The 22,526-nt window shown below is 37.3% G+C and overlaps 2 protein-coding genes across 3 annotated transcripts in view; one reads left to right on the top strand and one right to left on the bottom strand.

Annotated features, from left to right (window-relative positions):
- The window catches only part of UBAC2 (UBA domain containing 2), a 151,795-nt gene that overhangs the window by 75,211 nt on the left and 54,058 nt on the right, over positions 1-22,526 (bottom strand). The window lies entirely within an intron of this gene.
- On the top strand, positions 1,781-15,084 carry LOC102759618 (G-protein coupled receptor 183). 2 transcript variants are annotated; one of them, XM_015557551.1, is made up of 4 exons: positions 1,781-1,972; positions 4,734-4,896; positions 12,969-12,992; positions 13,445-15,084. In XM_015557551.1, the coding sequence occupies exon 4, from the start codon at positions 13,461-13,463 to the stop codon at positions 14,544-14,546; it is 1,086 nt and encodes a 361-aa protein (XP_015413037.1). In that variant the 5' UTR covers positions 1,781-1,972; positions 4,734-4,896; positions 12,969-12,992; positions 13,445-13,460; the 3' UTR covers positions 14,547-15,084. The 2 variants fall into 2 exon arrangements, with proteins under 2 accessions (XP_015413037.1, XP_015413034.1); XM_015557548.1 differs by lacking the exon at positions 12,969-12,992 and having other exon boundaries at positions 1,783-1,972; positions 13,443-15,084.

The following is a 22,526-nucleotide window of genomic DNA, read 5'->3' on the forward strand; positions in this document are numbered from 1 at the left end:
ATATTTTGTTATCTACTATATACTCACAACCATACTCAACAGAACAAACAGAAACAGTGCAGGTCACAAATGTCTACCTTTCCTCTTATACAGAAAAGGACGTTTCTGTATAAGAAAAAGTTGTACTTTTATAGTACAACTAAAAAAATCCTGGTAACTTTCAACAACAATAAAAATAAGGTTTGTGAACTCATGAAATTGTCTTACCCTGAAACTCAATAGTATCTTGCAGGACAATTACTCTATCCCCTCTTCTTAATATACTTGACTATTCTAATACCAAAAAAGATGTAGACCCAGTTTTCTAGGTACATTTACCTTACCTAGGTGAGTTATTTATTGTCTAATAATGTTTTACTTAATAAAAATGCTTTCAAAAATTAAAAACCAAAACATCCCACCAGAATGGCCTTTCAACAAATTCAAAAACTTCAAGTATTCTCCAATCTAAAGTTTAAAGGAACTATATTTTATCATATTTATCCATCAAACCATAAAATCTCTTCTTTCCCCTCATTGGATCTTTTTGAACTGGGAATTATCGTGTTGACCATTTTTAGTTCAATGATTTTTATTTTATAAATTGTGGGGTAGAGGCCCAAAGAAGTGTTCTGTTTGACAAAGTTTCTCCACAGTTCTCAGCATTTTAGAGCTAGGAAGAACCTAATACGCCTCTAACTGTATAATACCTCTGAGAGGCTATTTTGACAGGCTCTTAAAATGAAAGGGCCTCTGGGGTCACAGAGCCACAAATTCCTACCAAATGATTCAATACTCTACAGAATCTTTCAAAAGAGTCATCCAGGTTACGCAAGCATCTAAATAAGAGACAGTCTACTCCATGTTTTTATGATGCTAACTTTTGGGAACTAAACTCATATTTTGATTTGAAAATTATCTCCAGTAGTTTCTTTTTATTGGCTTTCCTTTTCTGGAGTTAGGAAGACTGACATACGCAACCTAAACCCTTTTCTACAATATGTCTTCCAAATGCATGATAACAGCGATCACATCCCTGCTAAGCCTAAACATTCTCAGTCTATTCAATCATTTCTCCTAAGACCTAGGATCCAGACGCCTCAGATTCCACGCAAGCTCTAAGTCATCTGTGCCCTTTGTAAAATGCTGACTGGGAATGGCCAGATTGGTCCTGCATAAGTGTAAGTATCACCTCTTTTTTTTTTTTTGAGCACTATATTTTACTTAATTTAGCTTACAGGTAGATAGCCATGTTACACTGTTGACTTAAACAGTCAACTGAAACTAAGGTGAACAGCATAGGTTTCCTTTACCCTGTTCATAAGAGGCTCAATTTTAGCTGCAAAATCCCATCAACTTTTCCCTTGTTATTCCTGTGTCCATGCAGCCACTGATTCAGTCAAGTTAGCCTCCTGCTTAAAAACATTAACTAATCTCTGTATATATGCAAAAGAGCATCTTTCTTCCACTCACCACAGAAACTTTTCTTTCTTATAAGCTGTTGAGCAAGTTTCCAGGTAGACAAAACTGACAAAGTTGACATTCTTTTCCCCTTAAAACACTTAAAAACTCATACTTTACACAGACTATAGATATAACATCACCAGTAACTATGATTCATTGATTTTACTGATCAAGGTCTACTGTTTTAGTCTCTCTCACATAATTTTTTAAAATACTTACATCTTTATAGAAAAATTTATAAAGTTCCACAGATATCAGCAATTCATAAATTCCAAGGGGTTTTTGGATAACTATTAAAAAAAAATCACTAACAGAAAAATTTCACTTCCCATTTTTTAAAAAAAGTGTACACGCACGCACACATGAGGTTAACTTACTATGCTCAGTCACAGGGTGACAGAAAAAAAAGTCACCACCATAAAAGGATGTCTGCATAATCTCTCTCAGAACAACATGCCAAGGTTAACCTACTTCAGTTTGGTCAAATCCTGACGACGACTACACAGGGGCCAGAACAAGTCACCGAGAGGTAAGTGCTACATATTTTGCTTTTGCAACAAAATCTTTTGAGTTAAGAAAAACTTTGAAAGCCTACTTATGGTACAGGTAAAGGGAAAGAATCTACTCAATAACAAGCTATAAACATTTCTAGCAAAAATTATGTGATTAATAGAGTTTAAACTCTAGTGACTGGCAGTTCTACCAGCCAGTATTAAGCTAGGTGAAAGCAATGGATTGTGTCAGAAACAGCTTTGCCAAAAAATAGGCTTACTTTGCATTTCTGTGTGAACTCACAATTACAAAAGAACAGTATCAAGTAAATGTTGGCAAATAATGCCAAAACTTCAGTTTGCTTTAATATGAAGGGAAAGGAACAAAGCTATTTTAAGATAAGGTATTCCTACACTTAAATGTATTGTATATATAAAAGTTATTCAGCACAAAAAGAAGAGTTGTAACATTTTACTATTTGGCCACATATCTACATACAAAAAGTCTTTTATATACTTCTATTATTTCTTTTGATATAAACTGATGTTTTTGGTTTATAAAAACATTTTATCAATTTACTCTCTGATCAGTGGCAGTCTGGGCTTCACTGTTTCTCAGTATTTCAACTCTAAATATAAACCATTAATCTGATAAGTAAAAAAAAAATATCTCTGTTGTTTGCTTTATATTCATTTGATGATCAGTAAGGTTAAACATGCCTCCATATATTTTTCTGGAACTTGTACGTGCTTAAGAAAAAATCACAAAACAAGGAATTATATGCAGTGTTTTGCCAATATTTATGCCCACGTTTGGAATGAAGGTAACAGGAACTTTTGACAAAATATAAACTGTGAGGAAACTTCCTCCAAAGGAGGGTGTGGTTTTGAGTTTTCTTGGGGTGTTGCTCTAAGCATAATAGTGCAGTGGTTACAAGCCCAGCTCTGGAGTCAGGCTCAAACCTGAGTTGTGTGGCCTTAGGCAAGTCATCTGACATCTCTGGCACCAGTTGCTTCCTTTGTAAAATGTAGAGTAATACCACCACCAAGTCCTTATAACTCTGGCTCTCATACTAACTGCTAGGAAACTGTCTGCTATCACTATTCTCCCTCCTTCTGCCCATTAAACTGCTAAAGGATGAATCCAACAGGCAAAGTTTCCTTGCCCTATCACTTCTGTGAGAAGGATTTTTTTAAACTTATTTTCAGGTCTTTATGGAATATTTTACACACAGACTGAGTCTATGTCTGGTTATAAATCTAACTGTGCTTACTGTCTGGACTCTGCATTTGCTAGTATTATTTCAGTGCACGTTTTCTCTCTGGGGTTTAATTGTCCTTTTGGACACAACACTGCAGAGAGCACACCACTCTACAAAGCAACCTCACATACATGCTCACCTAACAAGTGGTGGTGGTAATTTCTTTTAACTGGCTTCCGAGAACTTTTCAGTAATAACATGACCAGTCGTTTAATGGAATAAATATTAACTCGGGTCACTATATGACTTTCACTCAGTTATGTATTCCATAAGCATTTATGATATCTATTATAGGACAGTTCTGAAACTCTCTCTGTGATGAAAATGTTGTATAAGATAAAGCCATCCTCCTTAAGAAGTTTACACTTGAAAAAAGAGCTGAGCACCAGTAAATGAATGTACAAATGATGCTGTTCTTCCTGCTACGGTTAAAGGCCTGCTGGAGCGGTAACAGGCCCTAGGGTGTGGTATGTGCTGAGGATGTGTAGTATCCAAAAGTCTGTTCAGTTTCTTAGCCTCCCAAGAAGTCTGAAAAATACAGGCTTCAGCACAAGATGAGATAACGCATGTGAAAATCCTGTGAACACTGTAGAGATAACAAAGATCCTTATTGTGTCTTAAAAGCCCAAAGAGAAGAATAAAAACATTTTGTCAAATATCTGCAAATACTTAAAAAGTACTATAAAAATAAATTAATAACATAAAAGCTATCTTGGGTAGCCACCTTTTTCTTTCAACAGAAATTTCAGTCCAGAGGGCTTCGTAGAAATATTGTTAAAAATAGTAAAATCTAAAATCATTTCTAAAACTTTTACTTATTTTAAAATATGCTCCAAATTAATGAATTCTTTTATTCCAGGCAACATATTTCCCTCCCCCCGCTTCTTGTCTCCCTAGTCCTCCTCTTCTCTCTTGCGTTAAAGTTTTGAGATCTCTTCCTAGTTTACTTATTTTCTACCAGTAACATTAGATCATCCTGGAAATAGGAGCCGGGAAGAAAATGTATGGCACTGAGTGTGATTACTGCAGCCAAACTACCTGTATTGATTCTGACACTTAACTCTATCTTCACAGAAGTGCACCGTGCCTGTTTCATCCATTCAAACTGATCTGTGAAAGTTTGTGAGGATTTATGTGACTTTATGTAGAGTGCCCAGGGCAGTGCCTGCAGTAACCTGTGCTTAATAATACTGGTTACTGTTATTAGTCAAGAGCTTACGTTAATCTAAAGAACCCTGGACGGAGCATCAAGAAAGCTGGGGTTTTGCTATTCTTCTTTTTTAAAAATTGATTTTAGAGAGGAAGGAAGAGGGAGAGAGAGAAACATCGATGTGAGAGAGAAACATCAATTGGTTGCCCTCCGCATGAGCCCCGACCAGGGATGGAACCCTCAACTTGGGTATGTGCCCTGACCCTTCAGTGCATGGGATGGCGCTCCAACCAAGCTGCACCAGCCAGGGCTAATGGGTATTTATTGACCATCAATTATGGGTCAGCTGGAGAGACACAAAATTAACAATATGGTCTCTACTCATAGGACTTCACTGACCAGTGGGAAACAGAAAAAAAGAAGCCAAACAACGCATGGTATTGCAAAACAGTGCCCTAGCAAGGATACCTGACTCTGCCTTCCTGCGGGTGCTGGGAGTGAGCAGGAGAGAATAAAATCAGAGAAGCTTCCAGGAGCAGCTGATTTTGAAGTAAGTCTTGAAGGAGAGCAGAAACTAAGATTACATGACAAGAGGAGAGGAGGCACCAAGACAGAGGGAAGGACGTCAAAAAGGCACAGAGTTATGCGAGAATACAGGGCATCAAAGAAGTTAGTGTGGCTGGAGCCAGGGCATCATAAGAGGGACGATGGCCAGAGATGCAGTAGGAGAGGGAAGTGGAGCCCAGTCATGAAGGAAAGTGTGTCACAACAGAGAGCTTTCCGTCTGCCACCTGAAGCACACTGTGGGAACTGCTGCAGTGGCTGCAAACAGGAGTGAGGGCTGCCTGAAGGCCGGCAGAGGTGGTGTGAGTAGTACACACAGGCAGGCGACAGACATAAATACGGGTGCAGAGGAGGGTCAGGAGGCTGCAGGCACAGGAAATGCTGGCTGATTGGAGACAGTGGTGAGGGGGGACACAAGAGTCCTGGCCACCTCCATGTCCCTGACGTGGCACCTGTACTGAGGGACACCTAATTCTGTTTGTCCATAAAATAAGGATATTTAATGTTTCTAATTTCCATGAGATAATGGAGACAAAACCCAAAACTTGAAACTCCCTAGAACTTTAAGGAGAAAACGTACATATTATTTCTAGAAACATTTTGGACTCAGAGGATAAAGATTATACAAACTCAGACCTTCACTATAAAGAGCCTTTTTATATCACACAGCTAGTTATCCTGCATACAGGTCAAATCATGCCTCATGAAAACAGTATTTGTCTTCCTTACACTGAAATGATTATGGTGGGATTCTTGTTTCTTACAGTTCCTAAATGTTATGTCATAGAATCTGAGTCCTGAGAGTTACTACCTCCTTTGTCTTCATCTTTGACAATTTTCATAGCAGCCTAGTAGTGCTAAAGTTACCAAAAGTCACACAAGGAATAAATAATCAGTGAAAGGTGAAAGGAAAATAGCTGGTACATGTAAAACCCTCGATGTGCAAGTGGGTGTTTAACCAAATAATTTAAATGTCAGGCACCTTTCACTGTCCCAGCAATTCCAATGTAAACGTTTACAGAAGCTGGAGTTGGTCTTCACTGAGTGTCCACTGAGCTCAGGACACTATAAAGGCAAAAAGAACTGCACACTGTCGACCACTGGCCTTGAAACAGTTCTCTGTGAATCATCCTGTAGATGGCCCTCTGCAGACCCCAGAACCATACCATGCTGTGGGTGGCAGCTGGGTCATATTTCCACAAGCCAGAAAAAGTGAGCTCCAGGGAGGCAGGGCAGTGAGGTCCCTTCAGACACACTGACCAGGGACAACTCTCGACCATAAACACTCTGCCACATGTTAGGTTCTTTTTGAGAAAGGACAGGCAGCTGCCAGTGGGTCACCTTTCTGAACAATATTCCCTATTTCCTTCCAAAAAATGCAGCTAGGACACAGTCTTAGCTATTAATGCAGGACTCAAAGCTAGTTAGGAAAAAAAAATCACCTAATAGTGTAGAAAGACTTATTTTACTCGGTTAACTGGGCTGTGTACTATTAAAGCAGTTGAGTAGCAGCGCTATGAATGTCAGTCCAACTTTGCCAAAGAAGTGAGTGCTGAGAGGCAGTTCCTGTGCTGGTCACAGCCTGCCTGTGCCCTGGGTTTCTTCCCCACAATCAGGAGTTGATATTTCCCACCTATTTCAGTTATTTAACTAAAAAAAAGATGAAAAAAAATCATTGGTTGAGTGCTAGACCCCAGTATGTGTGACACTGGACTGAACTCGAACGTCCCTGTTGGCTCAGCTTCAAGTTCAAGGAGGCTTTGTCAAATAATTGGCAAATACTTAGAAAACTAGGAAAAGAAGCAATGATTTCTTTCTTCCATGAGTTATGTGTGTCTTCAAGGGCACTAGACAGCCTCAGCCTGCTGTCCTGAAACATCTGTGCTGGCCTATTTCCTCAGTCGACAGAATCCTTCTTATTCCAGTAACTCTGAGCCTGTGTTGGCCCCCTCCTTTTCTAGGGATCTGATTGTTCCTTACTCCAGAATATTTCCCTCAATCTTATCTCTAAAATAGCCAAAGGACAGTTTATCAACAGAAATTAGAGAGAGAACTGGACCAAACACTCATTCTTTAACAATATTCAAATATAATTCATATATATATATACATACATGTATATGTATATGTATATGTATATGTATATGTATATGTATATGTATATGTATATATATCCACATTTCTGTGGCTCTCGTGGTTGTTTTTGAAAGTGTGCTCCTGAACTTCCTCTTTGGTGCATGCCACTGTGGACACTTTGAGTCAGAGCATATCGATGTGTAAACATTCTTGAGCAGACTTCACCTTACAGAGAAATCACCTCCTATTTATTATCATTTCAGCATGACTTGACCCATTCAATTCATTGCTGAGGCCTGAATATAAACAAAATCACCAGAAGTTTAACCCCTTTTTATTTAAGGTGTATGAATACTAAGAGAATAAATACTGGGGGTGATGGTGACTTTCAGGAATCTTAAAGCAAAAATTAAAGCTAGTATTCTAGCACTTACTAAATCTTTGAATATAGTGAAGGTTTATTCTGTTTCTGCCACAAATAAAAGCTAAGGAAATAACTGCTAAGCAAGTAAGTTGGAACTGCACAAGGTTTCTATGTGTGCCCTGAGAAAAATCACAGAAAGGCTCCAAGTTGGTGTCTGGGGTAAATATTTCCAGAACACAGGTTACATTAGAACTTAGACAATTTTCTTAACTATTAATGAATAAGTTGAGGGTGGGTGGGTGGAGGGGCTTTTATTTTTTCCTTTCTGTGGCTAGAAAAAAACTTGCCAGTTCATGTCAACATGTCCGGTTATGCAAAAATGAGATGATAGTGTCTTAAGAAACATTAGCTACCCTATTAGTAATGAATTCAACTCTAGAGAAAAGCATACATAGGCAACTTCCAAAAACATAAGTAAAAATACTTTGGAGGATATTTCCCTGTGGAATAACTTGTTTTATGCATGTTCGGATAACAGTAAGTGAAAGGATTAATACTGTATTATAGAGACAATCCCGAGATGGTTTCCTTTGCTTATTAACCAAAGTGGCATAGATTGTTGCCAGAGTACCTGCCAGGTAGTTTAATTTCAGGAGGAAAAGGTGTTCCTCTGGTGGAACCTGAATTAAGGACCCACATCTCATGCAGCCTAGTTACTATCAGTGCCTTCAGGGCAAAGATTGCAGGCCTTATTTATGTCCCTGGGGTGGGACATTAATGATAGCTTAGGGACCACACATATCTTCTCACTAGAAAGCATTATAAGGAAATTATAATTCTTAAAGTATTCTAAGGAAAAAATACCTAGAACAAACACTTCTTCGTGCTTTTCTTTATGCCATAAAATGACAAGCCATAGTATTTTCAAGTACAACTTGGTATATCTATCCTAAATAACATGTCAGAAGCTGTTGCCTAATAATTATGAAAATGTAAAATACTTAAAATATATTCTAAAGTAAATAAATTAGAGAAAGGAAGTTAGTTAGTTAACTAGTTATGAATAAAAGAGGAAAGGCTAAAAGGGGGACCTGCAATCTAAAGCTGGTAAAGGAGCACTGTAATGAAAAGAGCAAGCAGAACCCTGGTGTGTGTGAGAAGAAACCACAGCAGAGAATATTGAGAAAACACCTCATTCAGATAATAGCACATTCCGAATATCATGCATTCATCTTTCAGTTTTAGGCCCTCAGGTTTTAAAAGATATATCTGTATTTCCAGGACCTCGAATATAGAGGCACTAAAAACACTTATTGATGAATTAAAAAATGGAGTAAGTCAAGGTTCAGGGTGGTAATCCTAAATTCTAAGATGATTAAAGAAAAGTATAAAATAATGTCTGAGGGAAGATGATAATAAATTGGGAATGACTGATATAAGACTAGGATAACAATAGTCAAATACATGAAAGGATTTTTCTGTCAATTTGGAAAAGATAAAATTAACTAAAACTATAGCATTAATAATATAGACAGATGTAAGCAAGAAGTAAAGTAGTATAATAGAGTTGTTGACTAATGAAATCAACCTTCAACAGGTTAGTAAATATCCAAATAAACGTATTTCAAAACAGCCTAGATCCTTCTTTCCTTAAGAGCGTTTCTGAAGCATGACATTTACATGACCAAACTATGCAAGGCCTTTCTTTGATTGACATAGGACTAGGGTGGGTAGTACGAAGCCCCTCCACAACCTTCCATCATAGTTTATAAGGTGGTGGCCACAGGTCTGGCTTTCCATTTGGAAAGACACCTCACATGGAAGTGGGAGCCCTGCTGTCCTGAGGAAGAATCATTCTCCTACCCAGGAGAAGCTGGGCCACGTGGTGCCCAGGCTGTTAATTTACAGGTAAAGATAGCCTGAAAGCTTAGGCCACTTTGAAGGAACAACCTATAACCATTTCCAGGGCAGGATGAATTAGCTGCCCCTGCCAAGGATGGGGAAAAGACCTGAAGCCAAGTCATCAGAGAGAAGGATCCAGCATGACCTTAAACCTCTCTGGCACTCAGTTTCCTCACATGGAAAGTAGGTGGGTGATGGCAACGCTCAGCCTGCAGGGTTGTTAAGAGAGTTCTTCGAGACATGGCTTAAAGGTAGGCACCTAAAAAAACTAATGCACAAAGCTGACTAAAGAGCATTAAAGGGCTAACTTAAAAATGAATAAAAAAATAATAAAAAAATAAAGGGCTAACTTTGAAAAGCATGTCACAGGACAAGGTTTTCATAAAAAGAGCTGAATTAAAATGTTTTTCCCTCAGATTAAAAAACTATATTTACCTATTTACTTATTTCACAGTCATTTTCAATGATAAAATTTTAGACTACATTAAAAAAAAAACCTTAAAAATTACTTGTACAAAATTATATTTGACATATATATCCATGCAGGGGTGTGTGTGTGTGTGTGTGTGTGTGTGTGTGTGTGTACAGTTGCTTTTCCTCCCCCCAAAGTGGTATGTTATGCAATTTGTTTCCTACTTAACATTATTCCCTGTCAAGAAATAGGCATGTACACTGCTATTTTCAATGGCTGCATAGTATCCCACTATATGGCTATACCATAAAATATTTAACCAACCCCTAACGGTGGACATTTAACTTGACTGCAGATTCTCACCTTTATAATTAACATGGTGTTAAACATGCTTTGACTTAAAATGTTTTGAAACTCCTGCCATTTCTAGCTCTACTGGATGCTATATTTAATTCAGTATAGAGGCAAACACGCATTTACAACTTGACAAGAAATAGCACAGTCTTCTTTGATTCTTACATTAGTGGTAACTTTCCTAGTCTCTATAATAATAATCACATGGAGAATGATGAGACTCCACAAGTATTTTTCCCTATTGCGTATTTTAAAAAGCAGTTCCCATGGACGTGCTTGGAAATATTTCTCAAAACACGTATCTGTTAAGATTTTCAGAAAGCAATTTTTTTTCATAAAAAGTAGAAAAATAAAAGAAGCTCTTGCTGCTGTTCCTAAGATGCAGGCTTTGCCTGGAATTTTCCTTTCTCCCTCGTGTCTAGTCTTAGTTCTTGGAAAGTTACTTCTCACACGAACTGGATAAAGCTTTTTTCCCCTACATTTATTCCACAGTTGCAATTCCCATGACTTCCGTTTCAAGAATCACTTCACCTTTTTCTGTACAAAATACAAAGTCCATATTTTTTTTTCTATTTCATTAATTTCTGCAATTATTTTTATTTGTTTTTACCTTCTTTGGGCAAACTCAGTTCCTTTCTAGCTTCTTGAGCTACATATTTAACTAACCTATCTCAACCTTTTTAAAAATAAATATATTCAACGCTTTGCATCCATCTTCAATGAACTCTTTAGCCACATCCCTCAGTTCTGGCATGTAGCATTTTTGTCATGTAGTACTAAGCACTTCAAAATTTGCATTGTAATTTCTTAACCCAGGCATTCCTTAGAAATATATTTTTTAGATTCCAAATTTATCCTTTATCTTTTTATTGTGAATTTGTAATTTAGTTGCACAAGAATCACAGGAAATGTGAGCTGCCAGATGATGCTTTTTCTGGAAGTTCTGAGATCTTTCTGATGACCTTGTAACAGTCATATTTGCAAATAATGGTCATGGGCCTTCAGCACAAATTCTGTTAGCTTTGAAGTCATGTGGGTAAAGCTAAGTCCAGGATCTCTTTTATCTGGCATATTTTTTGTTTGTTTGTTTATCCTCACTTGAGGCATTTTTCCATTTATTTATTTATTTATTTATTTTGAGAGAGAGAAAGAGGGAGGAAGGGAGAGGGAGAGACACAGAGGATATTTTTCCATTTATTTATTTATTTATTTACATTTTATTGATTTTTTACAGAGAGGAAGGGAGAGGGATAGGGAGTTAGAAACATCGATGAGAGAGAAACATTGATCAGCTGCCTCCTGCATCTTCCCATTGGTGTTTTAGAGAGAGTGGCAAGGAGGGGGAGAAACAGAGAAACATCAATGTGAGAGAGACATGGATTAGTTGCCTCCTGCATGCACCCCAACCAGGGCCGGGGATAGAGCCTAAAACCAAAGTATGTGCCCTTGACTGGAATCGAGCCTGGGACCCTTCAGTCTGAGGGCCAACACTCTATCCACTGAGCCAAACCAGCTAGGGCTTATCTGGCATATTCTAATAAAAATGTGTTAAAATCTCACATTAAGATTGTGAATTTGCCAATTTCTCCTTTAAATTCTGTCAGATTTTGTTGTTACATGCACAATCATGATTATTTTTACATTCTTTGTAAACTACTCTTTTAAATTTTGTAGTGACCCTCTTTATCCCTATTAATACTGAATGTGCTTTGGATTCTATGTTTTCTGATGTTAATATTGCTACTCTAGCTTTTCACACTATTTGGTACCTGTTCTGCCAAGCTTTTCTGAATCACTTTGAGTTATATCTCTTCTAAGTAGTACAGACCTGGATTTTTAAAAATCCAAACTGATAGTCTTTGTCTTTCAATGTGTAAGTCCAATCCATTTAAATTTGCTGTGACACATTTCTATCCTCTTATTTTGTGTTTTTTATTTACCATCTTCATTCTATCCTCCACCCCCCACCCCAAATCTCCTTTCCTGTCTTCTGTTGATTCAATAAGTTCTACTTCCATTTCTGTTCCCTTTTAAAAAGTTTAGGTTGTATTTCCATATTTTAACAATTAACCTATCAACACTGTATGTAACACACACCTGTAACAATAGTGCAATCCTCTGGTAACCTGGTTGTCTGTTAGTATCACTGTTTCAAGATTGTTAAAAATAAGTTAGCAGAGATCCAATTCATTTAATACCACAGTCAGAGAAGTGGATTTGCAGTCAGTGCCTTGATATGGCTAGGAAGAGTCCTTTTCCTTTAACACAGAGAATCATCATCACTTGATACACTGAAAATTCCCCTTAACTTTGGCGACTTTCAGATGAGATTCATGCACATAGATAGTAGTACCAGAAAATAAATTTTCATCTAAAAATAACTTCACAGAACTTACTGCCCAACACTTCCTTAGTTTTATCACAGCCTAGCCTCATACACAGAGTTTTATTGTAGGAATTTTTTATTCTTCAACTCAGGACTTGAAAGTTCATCCTAACACTATTTATAACAAGAATTGGAAATAATTAAATGTTCATCAAGGAAATAGCTAAGCAAATTATACTGTAGAATACCCATAAAATATCTATATAAAATTTACACATATGACAGACAAATAGATTATACTTATCCAGGAACATGTTAAATGAATAGAGCAGAACACAAAATACCACAGATGTAATGCTTGCTACTATGTGTGAATGAAAGAATGTATACTACTTGCATCGTGTACTACTTGCATCAGTGGGGTACCTGAGAAATAATACAGTTTAAAATTAATTTGTCCCTTGAAGCAGCTTAAGTTTTTTCTCTCTCTTTTCCTTTTCTTTTTTGTCAGTTTTCTCATGTTTGTTGTGGTCATCTTCTTCATCATCATCTTTTCCTTTCTTTTAAGAAAACCTAATTTTTAGTTCCTAACAAAACCTTGTCTTGCTTCTCATACTTTTTTAGGTTAACACAAATCAGATCAGTGTGGTAAGTTCACATTTCACTACATAAATGTGTGACTGATTTCATTTCCTGGCAGTGATATGCACTTGGGGGGTAGGGAGGGAAAGTCCATTAAAAGCAGCATTTTATGCCCGTCTGAAATGTGGGGTGCTTTACATGAATTTATTCTTAACCAGACAATGATTCACAAAAAGAAGGGGAAAGTTCTGCCTAAAAACTTAGTGTACAAAAAAGAATTTGTCCTATTTAAATGGTTCTAGCTCCTTTCCCAGGGCTTTGCCAAAATCACCAAATTGTGAGGTAAAAACATGAATCTTATTCTGTTCTTCCTGTTACTATATATGTAACCATATTACCAATCATAGATTTTTTAAAAGTATATGAATCTTAACATTTTTAAGTTAGATCTAAAAAGGTAGTTTACATTGCTTTGGGTTAAATCTGCTTTTCATTAGACTTGTGTTTTTTTTCTAGAGACCTTGAACACTGCTGATGGATATAAAAATGGAGATCAACTTTACTACTCCCTCTACAACTCCTCCGGAAAATGACTGTGACCTCTACGCACACCACAACACAGCCAGGATAGTAATGCCTCTGCATTACAGCATTGTCTTTGTAATTGGGCTCGTGGGAAACTTGTTGGCCTTGGTTGTCATCATTCAAAACAGGAAGAAAATCAACTCTACCACCCTATATTCAACAAATCTGGTCATTTCTGATATACTTTTCACCACTGCTTTGCCCACACGGATAGCCTACTATGCCCTAGGCTTTGACTGGAGAATCGGCGAGGCCTTGTGTAGGATAACTGCTCTTGTGTTTTACATCAATACATATGCAGGTGTCAATTTCATGACCTGCCTGAGCATTGACCGGTTCTTTGCCGTGGTACACCCTCTGCGATACAACAAGATGAAAAGAATTGAACATGCAAAATGCATTTGCATATTTGTCTGGATTCTAGTATTTGCTCAAACACTCCCACTGCTCATAAAATCTATGTCAAAGCAGGAGAATGAAAGGACAACATGCATGGAATACCCAAACTTTGAAGAAACAAAATCTCTTCCCTGGATTCTGCTTGGTGCATGTTTCATAGGATATGTGCTTCCGCTCATAATTATTCTCATCTGCTATTCTCAAATCTGTTGCAAACTCTTTAAAACTGCCAAACAAAACCCACTAGCTGAGAAGTCTGGTGTAAACAAAAAGGCTCTCAACACAATCATTTTTATAATTGTTGTGTTTATTCTCTGTTTCACACCTTACCATGTAGCGATTATTCAGCACATGATTAAGAAGCTTCGTTTTCCTGATCTCCTGGAATGTAGCCAAAGACAGTCATTCCAGATTTCTCTGCACTTTACTGTATGCCTGATGAACTTTAATTGCTGCATGGACCCTTTTATATATTTCTTTGCATGTAAAGGGTACAAAAGAAAGGTTATGAAGATGCTGAAACGTCAAGTCAGTGTATCAATTTCCAGTGCTGTGAAGTCAGCCCCTGAAGAAAATTCACGTGAAATGACAGAAACTCAAATAATGATACATTCCAAGTCTTTAAATGAAAAATAAAAGGGAATTAAATCTTGGATTTATAGCAAAGTAAACTGTATGACAAACTTTGCATTACTTTTTTTATAAAGCAAAATGATTATTCAACATCCAATTAGGATTCTTCCAAATTCCTTTATTTGGGCACTATTTCCCACCTCCAACTTGGAAGTAAACTCAAGTTTTTTCACTCAAGAGAATGACATAAAGCTAAGATCTAATTTGTAAATGGAATGTGATACCAAAAGGAAGGCTATTTTAATAACTCTCAGTATAAAAGAGAAAGTTTTGTGTAAATGAAAATTTTAATCATTAACATTTCCTGCCAACAATTTGGCAAAAGAAAAAAGACTGTTAAGATTGTATATTGCTAGTGTAAAAATGTTAATATTGTAATATATTTCTTTTTTTATAACGTATTTTTTCAATCCATGTTTTGTTTTATTCTAAGACTTTATTTCCCCAATAATACAGCTTTTTGTTTTGTTTTGTTTTGTTCTGAGTCATAAAATTTTACTTCAAAGAACTCTTTTGGAATAAAGAACAGGATTCTACAAAATTATGAGTATGCTCTTCAGTGGTCACTGTCAACTAACAGCAAGAGTTACAAGAACACAATAATTTAGCAGTAGATCGATTTGGAAAGCAACATTATAGTGCATGATGATACTGATGGAGGCAATGAAAAGTATTGAGCTCTTCCTCCACACAGCCCGACAGTGTTTAAGGGCCACTGCTCAGGAATATGGCAAGGAGTCTATGTGGAGGTACTCACTGGGAAGAGGGTCCACTTGCTAAATTCTTCTGGGAATAAAAAATATACAAATATACTTGGTTTTTCTTGGGTCTCTAGGGGATCATTTCTCTTTTTTATTCATAGATACCCTGTGCCTTTCAGTGGTCTGGGTTACCAGAAAGGGCAGGAAGGATGAGCAGCAGGTGGTGGTAGAGTTGCTGCTTGCCTACAAAAGATAGGGAGCAAAATGCAAAATTATAAATGCAGACTTCCCAGGATTCTTTGCAAGGTTATATATTTGCTCAAGTGAGTGGCTTAGTATGAGTAGCATGACCTTTGCAAGTACAGTCACGCTGTCTGCCAGCTCAAATTTGTTTCACTCAATCCTGAAATACTGCGACACAGTATCTGTGTTAGCAATGACATCAGTTGTGGTAATGGAACACAAAGAAATTAAATGCTTATTATGAGTCATACTTTAAATTTTTATTAGGTTTTATATCCTGAATAGTTTAAGTTCTTATCTTACTCATTTTAATTTTTAACCTGTAAGAAAATTAATCTTAATGGTTGATTCAACACCATTTGCTGAGTACTTTATTTGTATTGCATTAACTTCAAAAAGAGCTGCCTGACCTTATAGCCACTGACAAAAACAGACACTGATCTTTGAAACACTTTATGGCAGCGGTTCTCAACCTGTGGGTCGCGACACCTTTGGGGGTCAAACGACCCTTTCACCGGGGTTGCCTAAGACCATCGGAAAACACATATATAATTACATATTGTTTTTGTGATTAATCACTATGCTTTAATTATGTTCAATTTGTAACAATGAAATTGGGGCTCACGGCATTAGGAGGGTTGAGAACCACTGCTTTATGGAGACAGGTGAGACCACATGGATGGAAGTCAGAATCTTAGGGCCTTTCCTTCATTTGTAAACTTTCCCAAGTGAAAGAAAAGAAAGAGCAACACATTAAATTTTTATGCATGCAGTCATCTGAGTTGGGTCCCCAAAGAAAAACATAGTGAAAGCTGCTAAAGGAAAACCAGAAATAAAGCTTCTTTAATTCCAGAGTATCTTTATGGTATACCAGTGCTATGGCTACATTTGAGCATACTCTATTGTATATATGAACCAACAAGCTGCTTCATAGCAAATGAAAGAGTCCTCTCAGTGCTAATGGGTTCAATTCTTAAAATCCTTGAAACATAAAAGTAAATACCTATGTCACTTGATAAAGGAATTATGTATTCTTTTATCTGTTTAGTTTTCTTCCTTCTCTCTCCACTACACCACAGATCTACATAAATAACATTATCCAATCACCAGTAGCCATATTACCAAAATGGTAACTTGTAACATATCTCCAGCTAATCTTATTTTTAAGTCTATGCTCGGGACATGCAGCTATTCGCTCTCCTTCAAAAGGCCCATACGGCCTATTTCATTCATGAAGCCACTGTTCACACACGGCCATCGGGCACCTTTCCATTGTCTTGTTTAATAGGTAGGCTTTACATTTATTTCCTCTGCATTTCCCTCACAAACAGGTAAACTAGGAAAACAGGAACCGTGCTGTATAATTTTTGTATTCTGAACAAAGGAGGTGGCCTTATTTGAAAATCACACCACTTTAAGTATTTTCTATATGAATCAGGTGATATATTATTAACAACTTTAAAAATAATAAGTAGTTAGAAAAACTTATCTAGGTAAGCTGATAGTTACATGGCAGTTAACCATATTTACCTCTTTCATAATTGTATGTTTATTTCTAAAAGATTCATTTGGTTAATTTTTTTTTAAAAAAAACCTCAAAACTATTTCGTTTAAATCAGTATAAATGCATTGATGCTTCAGTGGTAGCACAGAATAGTACAGATAGTATAGGATAGTACAGATAGTAAATGTTAGATATCAGAAATGATATCAGGTATATATGAAGAGCTCAATAATTTACAAAATAGTCCATACATTATGTAATGTCTTCCTTTACACAATCATGTGAAACAGGATGAGTAGATAGTATCGGCCACACTTTATAAATAAACCTAAGAAAAGGCACCTGGTAAATTAGAGGCAGCATAAGGAATATAACCCTAACTCTAGAAAGAAAGCAGAACCAAATCACATAGACCAAAAAAGTATTAGAAGGTTTGTTTTATTATATACCAGCAGACAATCTATCCTTAAATAGGAAAAATAACCAACAGTAAGTAGATTATAAACTCAGCTAGGCTGTGGGTTTGTGAGGATGACGATGTCACCTGTTATATACACAGCATGACACAAAACCTGGCACACAGAAGGTTCCCAAATATCCATCTAATCAGACAGCACCTGTTTTGCACTATTACTAACAATATTCTAAAGTCCTACTGAAATATTTGAAGTTCTTCATGTCTCAATGAAGTGAAAAGAAACTCTATAAATGCTTAATTACATGTTAGAGCATATGTTATCTTCTAAGACCCTGCAATTTAAACTAGACCTATTAAAAGATAGAGTTAACTGCCCAACAAGTAGAAACAGAAATATGTTCTGCTTGGAAATAATTTTATATTTCAAGAAGCAAAAGGTAGTCAGGCCCACCAATCAGTAAAAAGAATCAGACAATTTTAAAAGGGGAAGCACCAATCTTAAATTAGCCCTTAAAATGGTCTATTTTGGCCACTTTTACGCCCATCGTAATTTGTTATTCTTTGCAAAAGCTAAAAACATTTGCTCACTGACTATTCAGGTAAGAGTGAAAAGATGAAAGGCTGGCCTGTGACAACAGGCCCATTCTTCTGAATCCTGGGAGGACTAAATGCGCTAGAAGAACTGCTGCCAATGGAAGTCTGTTTTACATTCAACTCTGAAAAACTGATCACTTGAAAGATAATCCCCAAATTTCCTTTCAACTAAAATTTCAATTAGCCAAGAAGGAACAATTATTACCCATTTACTACATGCCACTTTTTGGAACACTTGACAGGTATTATCTCATTTAATCCTCACCACTTTAAGAGATGGGTACAATTATCTCCATTTTGCTGATGAGGAAACTAGAGTGCCAGGCCACATGGAGAGGTGGAGCCAGGAATTAAATCCAAACCATTTGACCCCGTGCCTGTAGCCTGACTTGGAAAAGGAGGGTGTCACCACATCTAGAAAGATGTCCATTAAGAGGTGGCTGTATTCCTCTACTTGCTGTGGCCTCCTGTGCCTAGACATTTCCCATCACCACACTGGAACTTCAGCTCATCTTCTTTCCCCACGGGGACCGCCTCAATTCTCTGCAAATTCAAGCTTCTTTCTCTCAGTCACCCAAACCTGACCATCCTTCTCTCATCCATGGTATTTAGCCACTGAATCTTGCTTGGGTTTTCTCCTTTTGCACTCTCTCTTGCCCATTTTTTTATTTGCCCAATATCATCATCCTAGTCCAGACGCTGGCATCACAAACATATTACTACAACTTCTTTCCCACTGGCCCCCTCAACTAGAGTCGGAAATATTTGCCTTCCTATCAGAGGCTATACTGGAAGCAAGCAGATTAATGATAATAACAATAATACTTGCTAACAATTACATGGTACAGTGCTCTAACACACACGTGTGTGTGTGTGTGTGTGTGTGTGTGTGTGTGTGTGTGTGTGTTTCTCACTCAAGCCTCACAACTTACAATAATTCTGTGAGGCTCTTACCATTACGATTTGTTTTATAGATGAGAAAATCATTCCCCAGCAAAGTTAAGTAACTTGCCCAAGGTCATGCAGCTAGTAAGTGAGAGAGCCAGACTCTAGATTCTGGCAATTCCAGGGTCTGCACTCTTAGTCATTATATTATCTCTTAAACAAGTAGAATTTATACCCAGATACTCAGAGAGCCTTGGAAGAGACATTGCTCACTGACTACCCTCAGGTTCACTTGAGGGGCATGTGTGACTACTTTTGGCCAGTGGGTGAGAGCAAAAGTAGCATGCCACTTTTAGGCTGAAACATTAGAGAGCAGTGAGGAATATTCTATCCTGCTCTTCTCTCCTGCCACAGTGACCAGATATGTTCTAGGACCTTTGTTAGTATAGGTTCTTGAATGAGTAAATGGAGAATTCCCCACTCCTGCATCCCATCCACCTTAGCTAAGTGGTACAAACAAGAAATATACTTATGCAGCAATTTTCGACCAGTGCGCTGCAAGAATTATTTCATTTTATTTTTTTCTTTTATTGAATTTATTAGAGTGACACTGGCTAACAAAATTATACAGGTTTCAGGTGCACAATCCTACAACACATCATCTGTATATTGTAGTGTGTGTTCATCATCCCAAGTCAAGTCTCCATCCAACACCTTCCCCAACTCCCCACCCTCTGGCAATCACCACTGTTGTCCATGTGCATGAATTTTTCTTGTTTTTTCTTTTTTGCTCAGTATCTTCACCCCCTTACCCAGTACCACCCGCCCCCACCCCTTACAGTTGTCAGCCTGCTCTCTATCTATTCTGTCTCTAAGTCTGTCTCTATTTTGCTTGTTAGTTCATTTTATTCATTCGATTCTACATATAAGTGAAATTATATGGTACTTTTGATCCTCGGAATGGCTTATTTCACTTAGCATAATGCTCTCAAAAAATCTTTCTCTGACTGTCTTAGTTTGCTGAGAATAATACTCTCCGGGTCCCTCCATGCGTCTCAGAGGGTAAGAGATCCCTCTTTTTCACTGCTGCATAGTATCCCATGGTGTAAATGTAACCAGAGCTTTTTTATCCACTCATTTACTGATGGGCACTTGGGCTGCTCCAAATCTTGGCTATTGTAAATACTGCTGTAATGAACACAGAGGTGCATATATTCTTTCAAATTAGTGTTTTAGGTTTCTTCACATAGATTCTTTAAAACATGTAATACCTAACTATTTAGTCAGGGGCACTGACTTCTTTTCCCTTGGATTGTCAAATAAAATAATGACAACCAATACAACAATAGCCATCTGATATGAATGAATCAAAATTATACCTTTTTTTTTGTCAGATTGGCAACAAATATATTTTTTGGTGTGCCGCAGAATTTTAGATTTTAGTTTATGTGTGCTATGCGATGAAAAAGGTTGAAAATTGCTGCATTTATGTGTTCAGTCACTGAGATTTCTGGATTAATTTGTGGCTACAACATAAGCTAGCCTTCTGATTAATAAAGTGTTTAACCTACTTAGAATGAAACAGACCAATACACACAGTGTAAGAAAAGAAAAATGCAGACACTATACAGTTCTCCTGGCAAACAAACACATCTTCCTTAATCCCACTTTCATTGTGTCATTTCATGCTCAAGGATTGAGAATAGTTCCCCATGATCTACCACATGAAGTCCGAGTTCCTCTCCTATACTTTCAAGCCCTAGCCACCCAATTTCCCCCCGTTGCCCAACACACACTGTTCAAATTACTAGTCTAGTTGGTTTTGTCTCTGTCCCATGAATATAACAAATATTTGGTTCTCACTGTTTCCTCCACTTATTTTTTACACTCACATCCCAATTGTACCTTTTTCTTTAATTCTTCTTTGACTATTCAAAGCCACTCATCTTTCTTTCCTCAACTTACTTGGCTTTTATACAGTTTTAACTTTACAATTATATTATCTTACAACAAAGGAAGAGAAAAGACACACTGGCCTGAAAACCTGTGGCCTGGTTTTGGTTTGAAAGCTAGTCAGCTATATCACCTCTGTTCAGTCTTTTAGCCTTCCTACATTTGTGGGGGGTTTTAAATCAATGAAATAACAGTGTTATATAATATGTGAGCTCTCTGGCAACCATCGTACAGTCTATGGTCTATTATTTCGTGTGCATTACTCTTATATCCATCCACTGAAATAGAGGCTTTCCTGGGGCAGAGACCTTGACTATTACTCTTTCGCTTTATTAGCACACTTGCTATGTAGCTTCTCGTTGTTAATAATGCTTTTTAGATGTCTTGTCTACTTAACTGAACTGCAAGCACTCATAGGCAGGAACCATATTACTCTACGTTCCACACGGTACCGACTGCAACTGACCCAAACCAAGAACTCAGATAATTTTTGATTGGCTTTAATCAGTTTTCTCAGGGTGTGAGAATATTTATTTTTAGTGTCTGTATCTTGTAAGACTTTTCCGATGCAGGTTTGAGAAGAAAAAAAAATGTGTCAGAATGAAACTACAATGAGGCTACAAAAATTTTTAATCTTACTCTAAAAAAGCAACATTTCGATATGTTCTTATTATTTGAGGGCAGTAATTCCATTATTTTTCCCCTTAAGTCCTACAGTGAAACATATGCTTTTTAAAAATATACATATTACAAATATATGGGGTTTAAAAATAAATACAAACTATATTATCATGTATTGGTCTACCATATATTATAATTTGAGAGCGTAATTAAAGTATTGCAAATGCTATCTCATGTATTATTGTCTATTTTTTCCCCATTAAGGGAACAAGAGCAAAGAAAAGGTCATGAGTTTGAGTGTTATTGGTTTTACTTAAAGAACAGCTGTTAAGAGGAAGACATCATCAAAACAGATCCAGAGACACAATACCCACATATGACGACAAATCAAAGCAGTTCCTGCTGTTAGTCCCAACAAGCTGTACTGGCTGGCCTGAGCCATGGCCTATAGCTATGCTTGTGCCCGTGAACTCAGGTCTCTGAAGAGACCCAGAGAGAGGCTGGTCAGTCAGAGGCAGGGGCAGGGCTAAGGCTACTGTAGGTCTTGGTCATGTAGAATTTAGGAAGCAAATGGTAAAATGGAAAGAAAAAAAAGTGTCCCATTAGGATCAGTTGTCAAATTATTTGACGTTTGAGTGTTTGACAAAGTGTTGATAAGGCAATGGGTAAATGGCAGGCATTATACTATTCTCTCTGCATTTGTGGATACATGAAAATGTCTGTGATACATTTAAAAACTGGTGAGTGTAGTCTCCAACATTCTCCCACTCTTGTTACATCAGGGATGGAAGCAGAGATTCAGGGACTGATTCACAAAGGACTAAGAGAGAGATGGCAGTGGATGTCACTTGGCTGCACGTCTCTGTCTCTAACCAGTTAGCTACAGCCATCCCAGCCAAATGAGAAGACAGAGAAGGCACACACCTGGCCACATTCATATCTAAGATCCCACAGCAGCGTAGTCTCAACAGACCTTCAAGAGTCCTAGTAAGAAATGGTTTTGGTAACAAAGTCACCAGCAAAGAACACAGACCAGAAATCTACATGAAAAGACTGTCAGGGTT

Source organism: Myotis davidii, unplaced genomic scaffold (genome assembly GCF_000327345.1).
Source record: "Myotis davidii unplaced genomic scaffold, ASM32734v1 scaffold133, whole genome shotgun sequence".
NCBI classification, from domain to species: domain Eukaryota; kingdom Metazoa; phylum Chordata; class Mammalia; order Chiroptera; family Vespertilionidae; genus Myotis; species Myotis davidii.